At 39.7% G+C, this 17,273-nt stretch overlaps 1 protein-coding gene and 1 long non-coding RNA gene across 2 annotated transcripts in view; both read right to left on the bottom strand.

The window, feature by feature from the left end:
- XYLB (xylulokinase) overlaps positions 1–17,273 on the bottom strand; it is a 363,191-nt gene that overhangs the window by 303,039 nt on the left and 42,879 nt on the right. The window contains 2 exon segments of the mRNA XM_042816633.1: positions 15,507–15,603; positions 16,316–16,389. Of these exon segments, the coding sequence (XP_042672567.1) occupies positions 15,507–15,603; positions 16,316–16,389 (171 nt within the window).
- Positions 6,885–11,630, bottom strand: LOC122159254. The gene is made up of 3 exons (XR_006168419.1): positions 9,718–11,630; positions 8,122–8,166; positions 6,885–7,478 (listed from the first exon to the last, which is right to left on the bottom strand). It is a non-coding gene; the product is annotated as an uncharacterized LOC122159254 (long non-coding RNA).

The raw sequence follows: 17,273 nt of genomic DNA, 5'->3' as shown, positions 1-17,273 counted from the left end.
GAGACAAAAAGGGAATAGCTATTCATTGTTTCTCATGGTAGAAAGTTATGGAGAAGCAATTGCAATTACCAACAAAAAATTGGGACTTCTCACACAATGCACAGCTCAACTGAAGTTCTCAGTGCTACAGGATACCATGGCTGCCAGAAATCTACATGTTTTTAAAAAGCAATTAGAGAAGTTCATGGGAAAAAGTATGTCAACAACCATTAAATGAAAAACCTCAGGTTCAGGAAGCTGCTGAGCTGAAGAGGGGTGGAAGCTGGGAGGATACAATAGCTGTTGAAGCCTTCCTCACCTGTTAGAGATTGCCACTGCCAGAGCACTCCAGCTTTGCTGTTCTTTCGGCCCGACCCACAATAGCCTTTCTTAGTCCTCACCAACAGCAGCAAAACCATTTCAGTGTTGAGCACTTGAGTTTCCCCTCAGATTTCTGCCACTTTGGAATGAAAGTCTGAAAATCAGTTCAAATCAGAGCTGGTCCAAAGTCACTCTCAATGGGGAAAATAAAGTTGGCACATTTTTCCTTTCCCCATCACAGAGCACATGAAAGTACTTTACATTGAGTGTTTAAAAACTCCAAGATCAAGCCAAAAAGTACAACTGACTCAAATCCTACAAAAGATATTTCACTGCAACATGCCTAAATTTCACAGTATAAACATTTTCCCCATGAACGTTTTTGTTTTAAAAGCTATGAGAAAGCAAACCTGACAACCTTTACTATATTTATCATAATTTTGGAGATTGCAACAGCCTTGGCCTTTTTTTTTTTTCACATCCTAATGCAATTTTAGATTCATCTTCTCTGTCTAACTAGAGTTATCAAATGCCACACAGCACGTAAACTATATTTTGATTACTGAGAAAACATCTCTTTACAAAACATTATTTAGGCATGTGTTTAGATGTCACTGACCTCATAGGTACCAAAGCACTTCCTTGCATTAGGTGTTGCTAATCCAGACAGCACCAAGAGTCAATGTGAACTGAAAGCCTGTACTTCAGCCCTGAGACTTTCAGTCCATAACATCCTACTCAAAGGGCAGCTGGTCAAGATGCAGCTTCGCCTTTTTCCACCATCACAAAGGACATAACACAATAAAGCTAAGAGAGAAAGCATTCTCTATTTGTCAGAAGTAATTAAGCATGTCACTGACTTTCTGTAAAACTCAGGAGCCATCTGGGAAAAGAGCACTATGTTTCCTCATCCATCTGAGTGACAAGGTCAGAGCATCCCTCACTTTCTTGGTTGCATCTCCATCACTGACTCTGTTCATCATGCTGTAAATTAATCTGTAAAAATTTGGATAGAGTACCTATAGTAATTAGCTCTATCTGTCCAAATGAGGCAAAATGAGATGGGGTGGCAGCTGAGGGCTCCAATCGGCTCATGGATGCTGAATGACAGAACTAGGTCAATACACCAACTTGATTCAGAAAGAGAACAACATAAAATTAGCCTTGTGTCTAGCTACACTTGAGACAGCATTTCAAGACCATCAGTTAGCAGGTGGCCAGCACTGAAATGCTTTATACTTTCATTCCTCTCTGGGAAAATCTAGGTTTGTATATCCAACTGGAAACACTCATCTACTGTAATTGTACATTGTCTCACATTCTCCTGTCATGCAGCTCAACAAAGAACACCTCAAAAGTCTCCCTTAGGTTAGATGTTGGGAGGAAATTCTCTGCACAGAAAATGGTGAAGCAGTAGAACAGGTTGCCCAGGTAAGCTTCTCCATCCCTGGAGGCATTCAAAGCCAGGTTGGACGAGACCTTGAGCAGCCTGATCCGGTGTGTGGCAACCCTGCCCATGGCAGGGGGTTGGAACCAGATGGGTTTTTAAGTGTCTTCTAATGTAAGCCATTCTATGATTCCCCGATGCCTCCTCTTCTCCAGCCTAACTAACCTCACCTTCACCATCTTCTCTGCTCAGGGAAGCTCCCCTCTAGCTCTCAACCACTTTAGCAGTCCTATGCTGCACTTGCTACAGTTTATTGATGGTTTTATTGGATTAAGTGTCCCAAAAGCAAGTGCAGTACTCCAAATGTAATCTAACACACACTCAATAAAAAAATGTTAATCACCTTCAACAAGCTGGCTGTAATGCTGTTTACAATCCACAAGCCACCAACCTTCATTGATACAAAGACACACTGCTGGCTAATTTTTGCCCAGATTGTCCAGGTTCCTTTCAGCAGTTTCCCCAGGGCCTCTTATCAATGCAGGGAGTTCATGTGCCCCAAGTGCAAGATCCCTCATTCTTCTGTTGAATTTGCTGAGGCTCCTGACAAACAATCCCTCTGTTTAACACGCAATTTACACGACTTATTCAAGTCACAAGCATGAGCTTCTCATCATCATATCAGAAGATAATCCTAGAGGTAGAGCTGAATGTGTAAAACAGGATTAAGTGTAGATAGGATGAAGCAGCGCGATGCACAGCTCGCCTCTTTGGCCTTTTCTCATTATATCATTAAGACCTTCCTCAACATTCAGATTCACAGCAACTCGCACACTGGAGGTCTCTACACAAATAGGTCTCGTTTCTGAGAAACTTGGCCCAAACAAAAAAACATAACCCTCTCACTTAAAATAAAACAAAATAAACACTCCTGAACAACTTCTCCAAGGTTCTTTATTAAAATTATTACTATCATTCACAAACTTGTGCATTTCCCTTTGAGTCTTCGTCAGTACCTATACACTACACAACTGCAATGCTTGTCTTCTGGAACCACTTGTGATTTCCATACATAAGTGGCACTGTAAAGTCAGGAAGAGGTTAAGGTATAGTCATACAAAATGGATTTGGCAAGAAAGAGGCAGAAACACTGCATTTCAAATGAAGAATATGACTTTCAGCACACGACCAGGCTACAACATCAGCTTTTTTTTTTTAGGCAACAAAGGAAGCACACAACTAGATGTTCCTTATCTGGGCAAACCAAGCATTATAATTACAAGAAAACAGAAAGGAATAAGGGTATCATTTCTCAGCGCAGAGTGGGATTTGGTAAAGGATGAATTGGTGTCCTCTAGGAATCTGGATATGCCTTTTTTCCCTCAGTTACAAAAGAATTATAAACGTGCCGGGAAGGAAACAGTTATTCCATCCTGTTCTGTAGCTGAACCATGAATCAAGATCCGAGGTATCAATTTACCCTCAGGAATCTTTTGTTGCACAAGTTAATTTACCTTTCCTCCTATGTAAACCTGGTGTCACCTTACTGTTTAATATTGAAAGTTATTGACAAAGGAAACGCTGATTCATGAAATAGAGATTTTGTTCTAATGTATTCATGTGAAAACAAATGAGCCTGTGCCATTGCATGGTTCTTCTTCTTGCTCACATTTCATTTCAGCCCTGTCAGAATTTCCAATAGGGTGAGTGAATCCTGAACAAATTCTGCAGCGAGTTCTCAGTCATGGGCCAATGAATTGGATTTTAAAGAAAAGCTTCATCCTTAGTGCACTAAGAACTGCCCTTGGAGTGTAAAAGGACACTAACTCAGTGTGTAGCAAAGCTCTCTCTGAAATTGGAGGGCAGCGTGGATAGAACAGGCTGCCCAGTGCAGTGAGCACAGCCCTGAGTGCCAGAGCTCACAGAGCATTGGGACACTGCTCTCAGACCCAGGGCATGATTTTTGGGAGCTCCTCTGTGAAGCCAGGGGTTGGACTCAAGGATCCCTGTGAGTCCCTTCCAGCTCAGGATATGCTGTGGTTTTGTGACACGGCACATCCTGCTCTATATTTGCTGCATCAAAATCCTGATGGAGATTTATATTCTAATGCAGCGCTATTTATCTTCACTATTCGTACACCTGTAGCAGCTTGATTGCCCAGGCTGCCCCCCTGAAACCAATCAGCTCCTGCAATATGGTGTTATATGGGCAGAGGATTGTTCTGGAAGTCTGGTTATCCCCTAATGGCAAGAAGACACACTGGAAGAAGCATCTGAAAACGCCTGTGTAAAAGCATATTCAAAAATCTTTCACAAGAGAAGGCCTAGCAGTGCCAGCCTCAAAACCACAGCACATCTCCCATCAGGCAAAGATCATCATAAACCAGAAACTGCTCATCCACTGCAAGCAGGCACTCAGCATCGCCCTCTCCAAGGATCCCAGCAGGATATATTCAGTGTTACAGGCTGAACTGTGCCCCAGCTCTGCAACATGGCACTGCCATGTGTGCTTGGCTTACCCGCAGCTGCAGCAGGTCAGCTCACAAGCCTACCCTTGCTCACAGTGTCCCACAAGGGACTGCCACAGAGCATATGGAAGAGCATGGAGAACAACCTGGAATAATCTAGTTCTGGTAGTAGAAGATACACTTCAATTATTTTGGACGTTTTAATCCTACAGGGAGATAAATCATCTGAAACCTGCATTCTCCTCTCTAGCTACTAGTATTTTAAGTTAGCATTACAGAAGCCGCTGAGCATTTATTCAGGTGAACTCATGTACGTAATGGAGTTGCCTTAAGTAACTCTCCCCTGCTTCTGAGCCTCCTGTGACTACGCTGCCTAAAGTTCACTTTTATCCTTGTCTGATGATCACAGCTGGGCAGGAGTTGTAAAACTTCAGACTAGAAGGCCTTGCAGCCTCCACCAGACACTGCTGGCAGGCCAAACAAAGAGAAAAAGCAGCAAGAGGTTTACTGTAGCACTGGTATTTTCCTAGCTCTTATCGAGCAAAGCTTTTAATCTGATGTATTACATTTAATGAAGAGTCAGGAACTTGCACTGCAAGTAACAGATCAGATATAATTGGAATTTGTTCCACACCACTGGCCTCCATATATCAATAAAAACAATAACCACATTGGATTTTAGGCTCACTTCATTTGCATTTCTTAATTTAGTGTTTAACTAATTTAACAGTAGTAACGATTTAATTCAAATTAAAACCTAAGGAAAATAAAACAATTTTTAAAAGCCATTAAAGATTTCATTAAGTTCCATCTAAATTAATATTAACTTTCTTAGCGTTTTCTATAAATGTGTTTTTCTTCTTGCCACTGAAACAAACATGAAGTTTGCAGTCAAGCTTTAGACAAACCTTATTAGATTTACTGGTATTATTTTAAGTAATTAATTAATATACATTAGAGTCACTCAGAAGAAAAGCACAAAAAAGGCAGGAAAATGGATGAAGTTGTTTTTCAAAACACAGCATTCAGCTCAGTAATTGATCTTTGGTCTTTTACGTGGAGCTCTTAGGTATACACCATCCATTAGACCACATTTCCCACACATTTGTGAATTACTCCTAAGCATCAAACGCACAGGAGTTACTGAAGCCACGCTGGTTTTGCAAGACATCTTTCTGCATCTCCACATGTAGCAGTCATTTGCACATGAGTGGCTTTTCAGACAAAAGAAATCATTTCTTACTAAAAGGTTTCAGTTCCTTACATCTCCAATTCTGCCTCCCAGCCTCTAAGTGATACAGAAAAGTTATTTCTATAATACAGGTGCTACTACTATAGGTAGATATAGCACATAAATATAAGCTTTCCTGTTTTAACCAGTAGAATATAATCATCTTCAGTCCTCAACATATTTTTGCTCTTGCAGCCTCCAGGAACCCTCAGCTGATTCTACTGGGCACATGCCAATGATCTACCAGGAAGGATGTATGGAGAAGGTAGGTACAAAACTTAAACTGAGGTCTCTTTAAACTGGAGCTGCTCACTCTATCAGATTAGTCCCTTGGTTAAAGCAGAAACAAATAGTTAAATATTTAAGCCTTCAAAGAGCTTCCTAATTTCCAAACATAGAGTTAGAAGTTAGAGTCCTGCACGCCTTCTTTCCCATGAGTAACCATTATTCACACAAATGGCAACACTGAAATCAACAGGAATGTTCCAGCAGTGATGTTCATACGTAACAGCTTAGCTAACACTTAAAATTTGCACCGAACTGCACTGCAGCTCATAGCAGCAACAGTAGTTGAAAGAATTTATGAATACCTTTAATTTATGAAGGTTAAAACAAAAATGAGAAGCCATTGGGTCCTGAGTACTGCCAATTTATTTAAAAACCACACTTCTACCTTTGCAAGTAGATATTCCAGCAGTTTTTTATTCTAACGTGCAAAGCTTCAAAAACAATGGCTTCAGAGACTCACCTGCATTTCAGGTACCAGGCTTTTGCATTCAAAGACAAAATTCAGTCTGTAGTACAAAGCTTTTTATCATTTATCACTCTGAGGCCTAAGTGTTCACTTACAGGTAAACTAAAGACATCTAAGTGGAAGTGCACTTAATTTGAAGAGATTACTCAAGTAGCTCTCCACTTGTACACTTGTATTACTGTTATAATTAGAACTACTTCAAAACAACAAAAAGTTCAATTTTGACCACAATAAACACAGAGGAAAAAGATCAAAAGCACCTCAGCTGAAGAGGGTGAATGCTTAAAAAAAAAAAGAAATCCTTTAAAATCCTTCTAGCTCTGTGACCAATGACCACCTTCATTCCAATGCTACTTAGAGGGCTGCAACTACACAGAGTAATGTATGATTTTATTTCCTGCTATTTTTAATGCTTTAAGTAGCCATTGAGAAGAGCGAAACACATTACTGATTTGTAACAATGCTGAGTGCCCTCCAGCTTTCCATAATTACCACTTCCTGAGATGCAAGCATGCAAATTGCTATGTACAGATAAATATTGACATTTACATGTTAGCTAACAGATGCTAATATTGAAGAGGGAAAGAACCGAGTAGCCCTATGCTGTATAAAAATGAGGAGGAAAGCAGAGAGAGGTGCTAGAATAGAGTCTTCAGAGTCTTCCTCCAGCACATGAATACCTCTTTGTAGCAACACTGAAGAGCAGACCATTGGGTACACAGCATGCAGTCCTGTGAAGAGCAAGTCCAAGAGCTATAGGTTTCACGGAGAGGGAAACACCACCCTCTCAACCTGCCTAGAAACCAAACTGTATACTGAGAAAGCCACACTTTCTCCCTGTCCACTGATCAAAGGTCTAGGCCTCAGCACACTAACTTTGGCTTGTGTTTTTAGTCAATCAAACACATGCTGTCCATTTTGCATGAAGTAAAATGAGTACAGGGCCTAGTGTGAGCAAAATATGATCCTAAACCTTCTACCAATAAACCCCATATCTGAGCTGTAACAAAAGTCTGCTAAATACAGAACACAAGAAGCCCCTGAAGAAAGGTACTGTCAATGACAGTGTATTTAGATAAGTACACCAAAACTTTGGCTACCAAATTTAGGCTAACAAAATCTAATGTTCAGCTCAGTTCCTTTGCTGTCCAAAATACTGCTGTCATTTGATACTACATGAGCATGCACTGTTTAGTTTTGCTACCTTCGGTGATTTCGGTGCCTCGTAAGACGAAAGAATTACATCTCTGCATGCAAAACAGCTTCCAGTGAAGCTTTCCAGATGGAGCATTCAGCTCAGTTCAATTCCTATGCTGCTGTTCCTTTCACTTAGTGTTACTGCAAAAACAGAAGTACAAAAGCATGCGGATTTATATTTTAATACAGTACTAGCTGATTCCTACAATCCAGAGGTAGTTGAACTTTCATCTGCCAAAACTTCTGGAAATTACACATCTCAAAAGAATCAACAACATTCCAAAACAATCAGATAAGCACACCCAGAGATGTGGTGTAATAGTAAGAAGTTAGTGAAGTCATACTTCACTAACATTTCAGATTAAGGTTAACGGGTGCATTTAAATGCAGGAGTTATCCCCTAAAAATACCTATTTCATTGCAAGGCACTATCAAATACAAAACCATCACAAATCCACCCTCTCTTTACATATATACTTCTATTTTTATTTCAAATTTCTAGATCATATCGATAAATTTCTGAAAGCTTATTAAGCCTCAAGTATTGTCAGATGGAAAAGAAATACTTTAAAACCAACAGCAGTGGTTGAGAAGTGGTCATTTTTAAACTCACTCTCTCCTTGAGTAGGAACTGATGTACAATGCTCGGCAGGTACTCCTGAGTTTAGTTTTAGTTTCAAATCTGTTTAATGCTGTACAACCATTTTAAGTGCAGTAGGATAATACTGTAGGATAATAATAGGATATTTTAAGGATAGAACATTTTTTTTTCATGTTACTTTACCTATTCTTTAGATTTTCCAGGTAGGAAGAACATAGAACTGTTGAGCTGAAGAACAAAGAGAAATGATATCACTGTCCAGAAGCTGGGATTAGGAATTTCACGTAACCTAGTACATTCAACACTGTGGATCCTCTAATCTCACACCTTTCCACCCATCCAATCCTTCTACTTTGAGTCAGCCCAGTTACTGATCCCAAACCTCAGTCTCCACATGCAAGCTAAAAACTGTTCTGCTGTTACTTTTTAAAAGTTCTTTCTTTGACATGAGTAAGTGCTGCACTCAAAGCCTATTTTAATGAACTTCCCATCCTTTGTCATCTTTACACTTGGACTAAACTGACACAGTGAAAGCCCTGGGGCTGAGATGTGTCGTTTTATGTGTGCTATGCATCCCTCTGCCTGTGCATAGATTAGATGCAACATATACAGGCTAAAAATGTTGTAATTTAAAGGTGGAAAAAGAAAACCTTTCAAATGCATTTTTAGGAACCACAGGCCAGAAATAAGGAAGAAAAGCTGCCCAAATTCCTTCCTGTAGAGAATTAGTTATCCAGTAAGCTACAAAATTCCACTGTCCAAAGAAACATGAACTTGTTTTCACTTACACAAGAAATGCAAAGGGTTGTGTTGCTTTTTTCTTGAAATCATTTCAGTAAGCACTGAGTAGCTGCCATCCAGAAACCAAAGTCTGGATGGAACTAAAGCTTTAGACAGCCAAAGCAGTTTTGAAAGCAGGTTAAACCTGTCTTACCTATCTTACACAACAAACAATCTCACAGCTAAAAATCACAGTACAGGCAAATAGAGCAGGTAGGGAAAGAATGATTTATCTAGTAGAACCCCTGTTAACACTGAAACACTCAAGTGTGGGTTGATGCAACTGAAAGCAGTGAGACATTTAGTGCTCAGAGCTGATGCATAATGTGAGCTGTGCTATGGAAGCCGAATCACCTTAAACCAGAAAAAAAAGAGACAGCTGGAGGGTCTATGGAACCTTGGGAGAGCTGATTGGAGTTCACTAACAGGCCTGTCACATTTGAGCAAGAAAAATGAAAATCCAGAAAGACTGAGATTTAAAGAGGAAGAGAGTTTTAAAATAATAAATATCCAATATATGACTAAGCATTAACTAAGGTAAGTGTAGGATTTTACAAGCAGCAGCATCATCAAAACAGAAGATCATCACCACTATTGGTATAAATATATACCCAGCTATATGTATGCACATGAACAAATCAGCTAAGCTTCCTAACAATGGCATCTTCTACAGATTCATATTTTTGAGACATAAATGGATGATTCTAATCCTTCAAGTTAACTCTTCAATAACATAAGCAATCCCTTTAGTAAAAAACAAAACAGGTTTTTTTAGAGGGAAAATTTTCATTATCTTGTTCTTAAAACTGTCAGCACTAATAGATCCACTACACCTCTGTCAAATGCTGCATTGTTTGATTTCAATCTCTATTAACAATCTGCACCTTGCTCATCATTTGATGTTTGTCTACCTCCAACTTCTAGTTACTGAACCATAATATTAGTGCCTATAAGAGAGTCCTATACAGTCAGTTTTCCTTTTCCCAAGAAGGTACTTACAGACTGCAATCATGTCGTTCCTTTGCTAATATAAAGAGATTTCAAACTATACATCAGTCTCAAAAAGAAGCAATAGAAGGAGATTTATCAGATAACCCAACTGATCACTAAATCCCTGGCTTCCAGAGATCCATAAGCTCTAACAAAATCAGGCAACTGACAGCCTGTTTTTCTGAGCACTGCTTGAATAGCACATCTACAATTATAAACAGTCTCTCCTAACATAGGGCACAGGAATTGAACCATTTAAATAGTTGGTCTTTTGCTGACCAAACGTTAAAAGTGATTGTTCAAACAATGACAACGTTTTATCATTGTGTCAAGAAAGAAAGACAGATAGCACCCCTTCCAACCTTTTTATTAACTCTTGAGATTTTCCTATCTTCACTGTGTTTCCTGTGTATGTATAACAACAATAAAACAAAATAAAAGCAAGACAATAGCCACCGCATGAAAAAGCCGAGAGCACGTAAGCAGCTTCCTTATAGCACATTAGGTCATTTCCTTCAGAGACATTTCATCCACTCCTTTTAAAAATCAGTTATACTAATACTGTACTCTCCTGAGCCAAGTAATAATAAAAAGGCCCTCTTGCAAAATACTTGGTCAGGGAATTGGTAATGAGTTAACCAACCTTCCACTCCAGACCACTGACTTAAAACCAAGCCTTGCTTGATCGTGCCTAAAAGGCTCTGCTACGTGATGCAAGTCTGATGATCTGTAGGAAATAAAAGGGGCTGCTATTCTTGGCAAGGTCATGCCCATCTCACACTGGCACTCTTATCAGTCTGAAGTTTCATCAGAAAATACAAATATCCTCTACAGCAGAATCACTGACTTATCTGGGAGGAAGATCCTGCCTTTGATGAATACGAAAGTACTTCAAGACAACACTTCTCCCTCACAACATCCAGGCTAAAGATGCAGTGGCATAGGTATTTTGTGTTCTGTTTGTCCCACATATTTCACAGTTTTTCTGCATGTTCCAATCCAAGCATTACCACAACTTACCACTGTTTTAAACTTTATCCTCCTCTTATTTTTCCAACCGTTTTCACTCACTTTCTGGAGCAAAAAAGCTCTAACAACAGCATCACCTTCATGCTGCCGAAACACCACCAGCACTCTTAGCAGCAAACAGCAAGAGACAAGCATAAAGCCAGCACAACATTTTAGTATTGATTTCTCTAGGAAATTTAAATCCCGCAGGGCATAAACATCAATTTAATCTGTATGCAACTACAAAATGGCTTCGCTCCTTGTTTCAGGCAAAACACTGCTACAACTCGAGTAGAAACATACTCAGTTGTGAGGACAGACAGACTGAACAAGCACCCCAAAGCTGCCAGTAATTAGCAACAGAGTTGGAGGCTACAATTGTAGAATCCAGGCAAAGACGATCACCAGCCTAACACAAAACTATTGCTGAGTGCCTCAACCAGTGGCATCTCATCTTGCCAAACTGGAAAGCAACCTACCATCAAGACAACCACCACTGTGCTGCAAAGTGACAGCCTCACACCTCACCTTCAGGCTGCCTTGCCTCCACATGACAACATGAACAATGAAACAACAGCTCCACGTACTAATTGCTGTTTTCTGAGCTGCCCTCGCTCCACCAGGCTGCTTTCCCTGCAGACAAAGAGCCACATGTTACTGCTACCCTCAACCAGCAGCAATGAGCACCTGATGAAAATACCTCCTGAAAAAACAGAAAGGCAAACTCCATGTTGCTACATTTATGTAATCTTAGGCTGAGTTCTTTAAAGTGAAAACACCTGTTTTCTAATTACTGAAAACTCAGGCCCAGTGTGCTCTGAAATTTCCTTGTTTTCCCAGCCAAGCACTTAAACTGCTGTTTTGTTTAAGGATGCATCCTGTTGTATATTGAATGAGAAAGATGCATTTTCACACTTGACACACCAGTAACATATGGCATTTAAGAAAAAAAAAAAAAAAAAAAAGGCTCCTTCTTAGTACAGTGCAAAAAACACAGACATGTCTGTGTCACCCCAGCCAATACATAATCACCAAGTAGTGTCAGCAGAATTCAGGGCACCAGCATTGTTTGCAAGTGATGGATTTATGTACGTAACAAACTGTAAATTACTTAATAAATACAGATGCAGGATTTTATGGACAATGCGTTTGCTTGCAAAACTTGGCACCTTCTATCCATCTCCCCCTGCTGATGACAGTTGGGTGGCAGAATCAGATTGCTGAAGGTATAAAAATGTAATACAATCAGCACAGTGGGCAGCTACAGTGTTAAGAAGCCACTAGCAGGTAAAACAACGTGAATGCCGAGCCCTGCACAAAAGCCAACAGCTTCAAGACAACCCCCTACTCCAGATAATTATCCTACCTGCAAGGCAGGGTTAATTGCTGCTGCAGCTTCACAGCTCTACCATATCTGACCTCATATCTACATACAGACTGCTCAGATTGCCATCAACATACCAGCACATCATTTAAGTATCTGTTGTTTGTACGTGTAACCAATGCCAGAACCCCAACTTTTGTACTGTTTTCCTTCAGCATACATCACATACACCTCTGTAGTATTTACTTCACTGACTGGTGACCAGGGAAGAAGATTTTCTCCCAAGAATCATTAGTTTTGCAGGTGTTCACCAGAACAAGTTCACTGGGTGCAAGCAAGGACAACCATAATGTTCTCCAGCCCAGCGTCAATATGAATTTTCAGGAGTCAGGAGTAGAATCAACACTGACGTGATCATCAAGATTATTAAAGTATGTCAGTGGCTCAGAGTGATCTGCCACTGCAGTTTTATAGCTGCTGTGATCACCTGTGTCACTGAGCTGCAGACATTGTCATCTCTCTGTGAAGTTGCCATGGTTTTAACTAAAGAAACGTGTACGTTCCTTATTACAAAAGGTTCCCAAAACAGCCAACAAGCACAGCTATATGATCAGCATCTGAACTCCAGTTGTGAGCTTGGCTTTCAAAAGAGGATGGCTGCAAGCAGAAAAAGGATGTGACAAAAAAGATGTTTACGATACAATCAAAATCCAGGAAAATAAAAGCATAACAGCAAACCTTCAACTTATCTGCATGGATCTCTGAATGAGAGGATGTAAACAACAGGCACAGACCAAACTTCACTTGTTTGTTTCTAGATCACAACACTCTATCCAACCCTTAAGCAAAACAGGATACAGGGTGTTACTGAATGATTTCCCCTGAAATCTGATTGAGAAAGATTAGAGCAATTGGAGCACAGTGACACACACTTTTAAATCCCTCAAATCACAACTAATGTAAGGTCTAACTTTTCTCTCAAAGATCATCCGGCGACTCTGCCATTTTCAGCAGGCAGAAACACACATCCCAGCCTCAAAGGAAAAAAATCATGAGACAGAATGCCCTGCCCTCTACTGGCACACAAGCTGCACTGAAGCCTGCATACACACACAGCAGCTGAAGAGCTGCTTTAAGGCTTAGTATACTATTCTTCATAGTTTGTGAAGATCTGTAATGTATTGGACGTGTCAAACTTGCTGCATAATCTCACATGAAAACTATACTTCAGCATCATTGCACCTGTTCTCATTCTACCTAGCTCTGCAGGAAGCTTTAAAGTACTTCTACTGGCAAGATAATACATTCATTAACTGAAAATAAATTCTAAGAAATTATCTAACATACGTAATGTTTGCAGCACATATCCAAGAACTCTGAAAGACAAAAGTATTTTCTACAAAATTCTCTTCCCCTAAAAAACCACTTTCTGGCATCCTTGCAAGCTTTCATGATTACAGTCAGCCAAAGTGCATTTGGCCCAGGAGTGGAGAAGCAGGTTCACAACTCTGCAAAAATGACTTCGTGGCACCTTGATGCCAGGTGTAGAAATCGTCAGCCAGATTTCTGGCTCATTTGCTCATTTGAGATGGTGCCATGTAAACCTCAGGATGACTTCAGAAAGTGCTTGTTGTGACTGACCGTACCACTTCCATCTTCTGTTGCAGATAGCTTTAGAAGTGCCATCACTTAACCTTCTGGATTTTGCAAGTAGTTATTACTCACAGTAAGTATTCTCTTACTGATGTGAACAACAGATTTACACTGCTGTAATTGCATTTGTGAATGCAATTCTTGATTCCTGAAAGTAAATTCCCCATGTAGAATAGGCCTAAAAAGAATTGAATAAGCACAAGGATCCTGACTGCATCTTTCATACAAAAAATGAGGTTTAATCACATTAAAGCCAAAAAAAGCAGCCTGAAAAGCAGCACAGCTTTAACTATGAAACAAGAGAAAGCCTGATAGTATCAGATAACTCCCACAGAGCTCATCCATACCCTGAAACACGTTCAGAACACACCCTGTTTTCAGAGCTGTCACACAACAAATGCAGATGCAAGCTTGCCATCACCACACAAACAACAGAAGATGACATTTCAATAATACCACTAAGGAAAAGTAGGAGATGCATACAGCCTACACTATGTACAGCAGTTCTTTCTCAAAGCAATTCATCTGTTAGTTACCAAATAGCTAGACCCTCGGGATGAAACAAAGCAAAAGCATACAAGGTTCCAAGGAATCTACAGGAAAACAATCTCCTTTTTGCTGTAGATCCTACAGCACTAAAATTAAAAAAAAAAAAAAGGTATGTGTGCTTTTAAAGCTTATGAAATCCTACAACGAGTGAGGTTTTCATCTGCCCTACTTAGCCTCAACACACGTAGAGACAATTTCTACCCCCTCATTCCTGCGTCAGAGTTGTCTGACATCCTAAATAGTTCTTCTCCGACTCTGTATTGGTCTGAACCCTGACATTCATGAAGTACAAATGTATCCTCTTCAACCATGAGCTTCCTAGCTGCATAAGCCCATCATACTGCAGAGCCACACCTACGAGCAGAGTAGAAATTGGTATTTTAAACACAACCTATTTGAATCTCTGTTTGCATAAATAACCTCCACAATTAAATACCATTTCAAGTACAGAAGAAAAACAAAGTCACAACAGTATCCCTTGCGATTGCGGACAAGAGCACAGAGGTTGGAGAAAATAAAAGGCTTGTAAAGAAAGCGCTCAGGATTTGTTTTGAAGTGTATCAATAACCAACATTTTATTCTGCAAAGTCATTATTTTAGAAAACTCTCAAGAAGAGTTGAAAAGTGTTTTTAAGATGCCACTGGATGATGTACTGGCAGAAAAGAAAAAAAAAAAACAAAACAGCTTCTCAAATTTCCTCTATTTTTCCCCTTGAATTATACAGGTAGTAGTGATTCTGCTCCCACCTCTATATGTAAAATACCAGCTGATTTTGCTGCACTAAAAATTCTGGAGTGCAAGATCTTTTCCTTTCTAAATCACAAGACAGGAAAATGATTTCTGTTTCATTAGCAGAAAACTCTGGAGATAAGTGAGCATCTTATGGCAGGTCCGGGAACTGAACATAGATTTCAGATTTTCTGAGTTACAGCCTGGTGCCTTAGGCAGAAGCCTAGTCTTTTTTTCACTTAACAAAGCTATCAAAGTCAAAGCTCTTATTTAAAAATTGACAATGCAGCTTAGTAACAAATAGCAAGAATAGTTGCAAAGAAGTAATCAAAGTTAAATCGTTGTTGCTTCTTTAGTTAACATCTGCAAAAGCTTGTCCCCAGCAAACTGTCAAAAATGTTTCCAGCAGGCTCATTCAGAAGTCATACCAGTTTCTGTATGTACAATTCACAATACTGACATTACTGCCAGAGCTCCCATCTTTGTGTTTGAACTGTATTACCATTAGTTCTGCAGCACTGTCAGCATACTTACTGACTTTATACCCCAGCTTTTCAGCATGAATCCTCTTGGCCATGAACTGCCCTTCAATCAAGGCTCGTATTTCCACCTCCTTTGGAAAGTTCAAAACCTGTATCAAAAGAATGAATGCATTAAGTTAACCAGCATCTTACACAGTATACAACGCCAGGCTGGTGACAGGTTAAAAGCACAAGACAGATTTACAGTTCATTATCCTTATCTTCACTCTGAAGTCAGCTTTCAGCTAGGCCAGTCCTCTATTCGTATGCATAAGACACGTAAAGACTCAAAAACGCAACCCGTAACCTTGGAACTGCTGGCAAATCCATCAGTCCTGAAATCAATGCAGAACGGAAAGAGGACTAGTGTGAGTTGTAAACTATTAGTATTTCTCAACACCAAAGGCTGCTTAAGGATCAATACCTCAAAAATTGAAAAATTAAAGTATATAAAATTCAAACGCTTCAAGCAATGCCAGAGAGTTTAAATCTATGTATTTCTGTCTGCACAGAAGTGAAACAAGCTTTTTGTTAGTTGTTACAAGTAGCATCTTTCAGTCCTCTGTTAACCAGATGAAAGCTGGCAGAAGTGGGAAAACATTGAACTAAAAAAAAGAACGTTTCACAAAAAAGTTGACTTTTTCCATGTACCACAACCAGTGCCTACACACTTGTGAAACAGCAAGAAGCAACTAAGCACTCATTTAAACAGCAGGCACTTGGAACTTGGAAGTGAGCATCTCAGACAAGAGATAACAGCAAACATTTCAAGCTTTGGCAGCACACCTTCAAGGTTTTAGGCAATAACTAGATTATCCCTACCTTTTGGTTGTCGCTGCTGAATCTGTGAATCCCAACTGCTTCAGGAGTGATTTCCATCACGTCAAAGTAGAAACCTGCATCAGTTAACATTCAAGACTATCATGTTTTCTCCTAGCTCAAAGCTGTAATCTTATTTCAGCACAGAGCTGAAATAATAAATACAAATCATTATGTTTAGAAAGACATTTGGTATACCATACAGCTTGTTTCTTAACTAATTTCAGTCCAGATTTAATAAGTTTAATTACTTTTGGCTTTACAAAAAAGAGGCTGGCTCTAGGCCTCTAACACTTCATTAGAAATCTAAGCAATACAATAAAAGATAAGTCTACCAAAAAAGTTCCCATCCACCAGATCACGTACATATGCAAGTAGCAGAGTACTAAGATAATATATAATAGAAATAGTTTCAGTAAATTATTTGCAAAGTTGAAAGAAAAAAAATGAAAAAGAGAGGTTTGTAAGAAGTGTGTAGGAATAGCAGAACATTCCACGCATTGGATTAGATTTCATGAATTTATGAGAGAGCATCAGATGTTTTAAGTCACAAAGCAGAACTGGTCTCTGAATACTATTAATGAGATCGAAGGAAATGCAGTAATGCTTTGCAGACACTTAGAGGAAAAAGTGTGAAAAAGATTTCCTTTGTGCTGATGGCAACTTGGTCAGAAAAGATACTCAGGAAAGGAGACAAAAAACAAAACAAAACAAAACAAGAACTGGAAAGCTGATCAGAGCAGCCAGGAAACTAAGCACAGACTGCAAGGCTCAGGTCTTCAGAATGAGGATATGCTGCCCTAGGAGACCAATAAGCATTAACCCCCAAGAAAACTTCACCCTAGCAGCTGCCTCTGCTCATCTCCACATCTCCAAAGCCTCCAAAGGCATCATCTTGCTCAATGCGCAGGGAACAAGGGATAAAAGAAAGGAAGCCAAATCAGGCTCTTCTCCACTCTGC

Source organism: Centrocercus urophasianus, unplaced genomic scaffold (assembly GCF_019232065.1).
Source record: "Centrocercus urophasianus isolate 14NV4802_14NV808 unplaced genomic scaffold, USGS_Curo_1.0 seq_16, whole genome shotgun sequence".
NCBI classification, from domain to species: domain Eukaryota; kingdom Metazoa; phylum Chordata; class Aves; order Galliformes; family Phasianidae; genus Centrocercus; species Centrocercus urophasianus.
The sequence above is the reverse complement of the archived record's forward strand: the minus strand, read 5'-3'. Positions and strand labels throughout refer to the sequence as shown.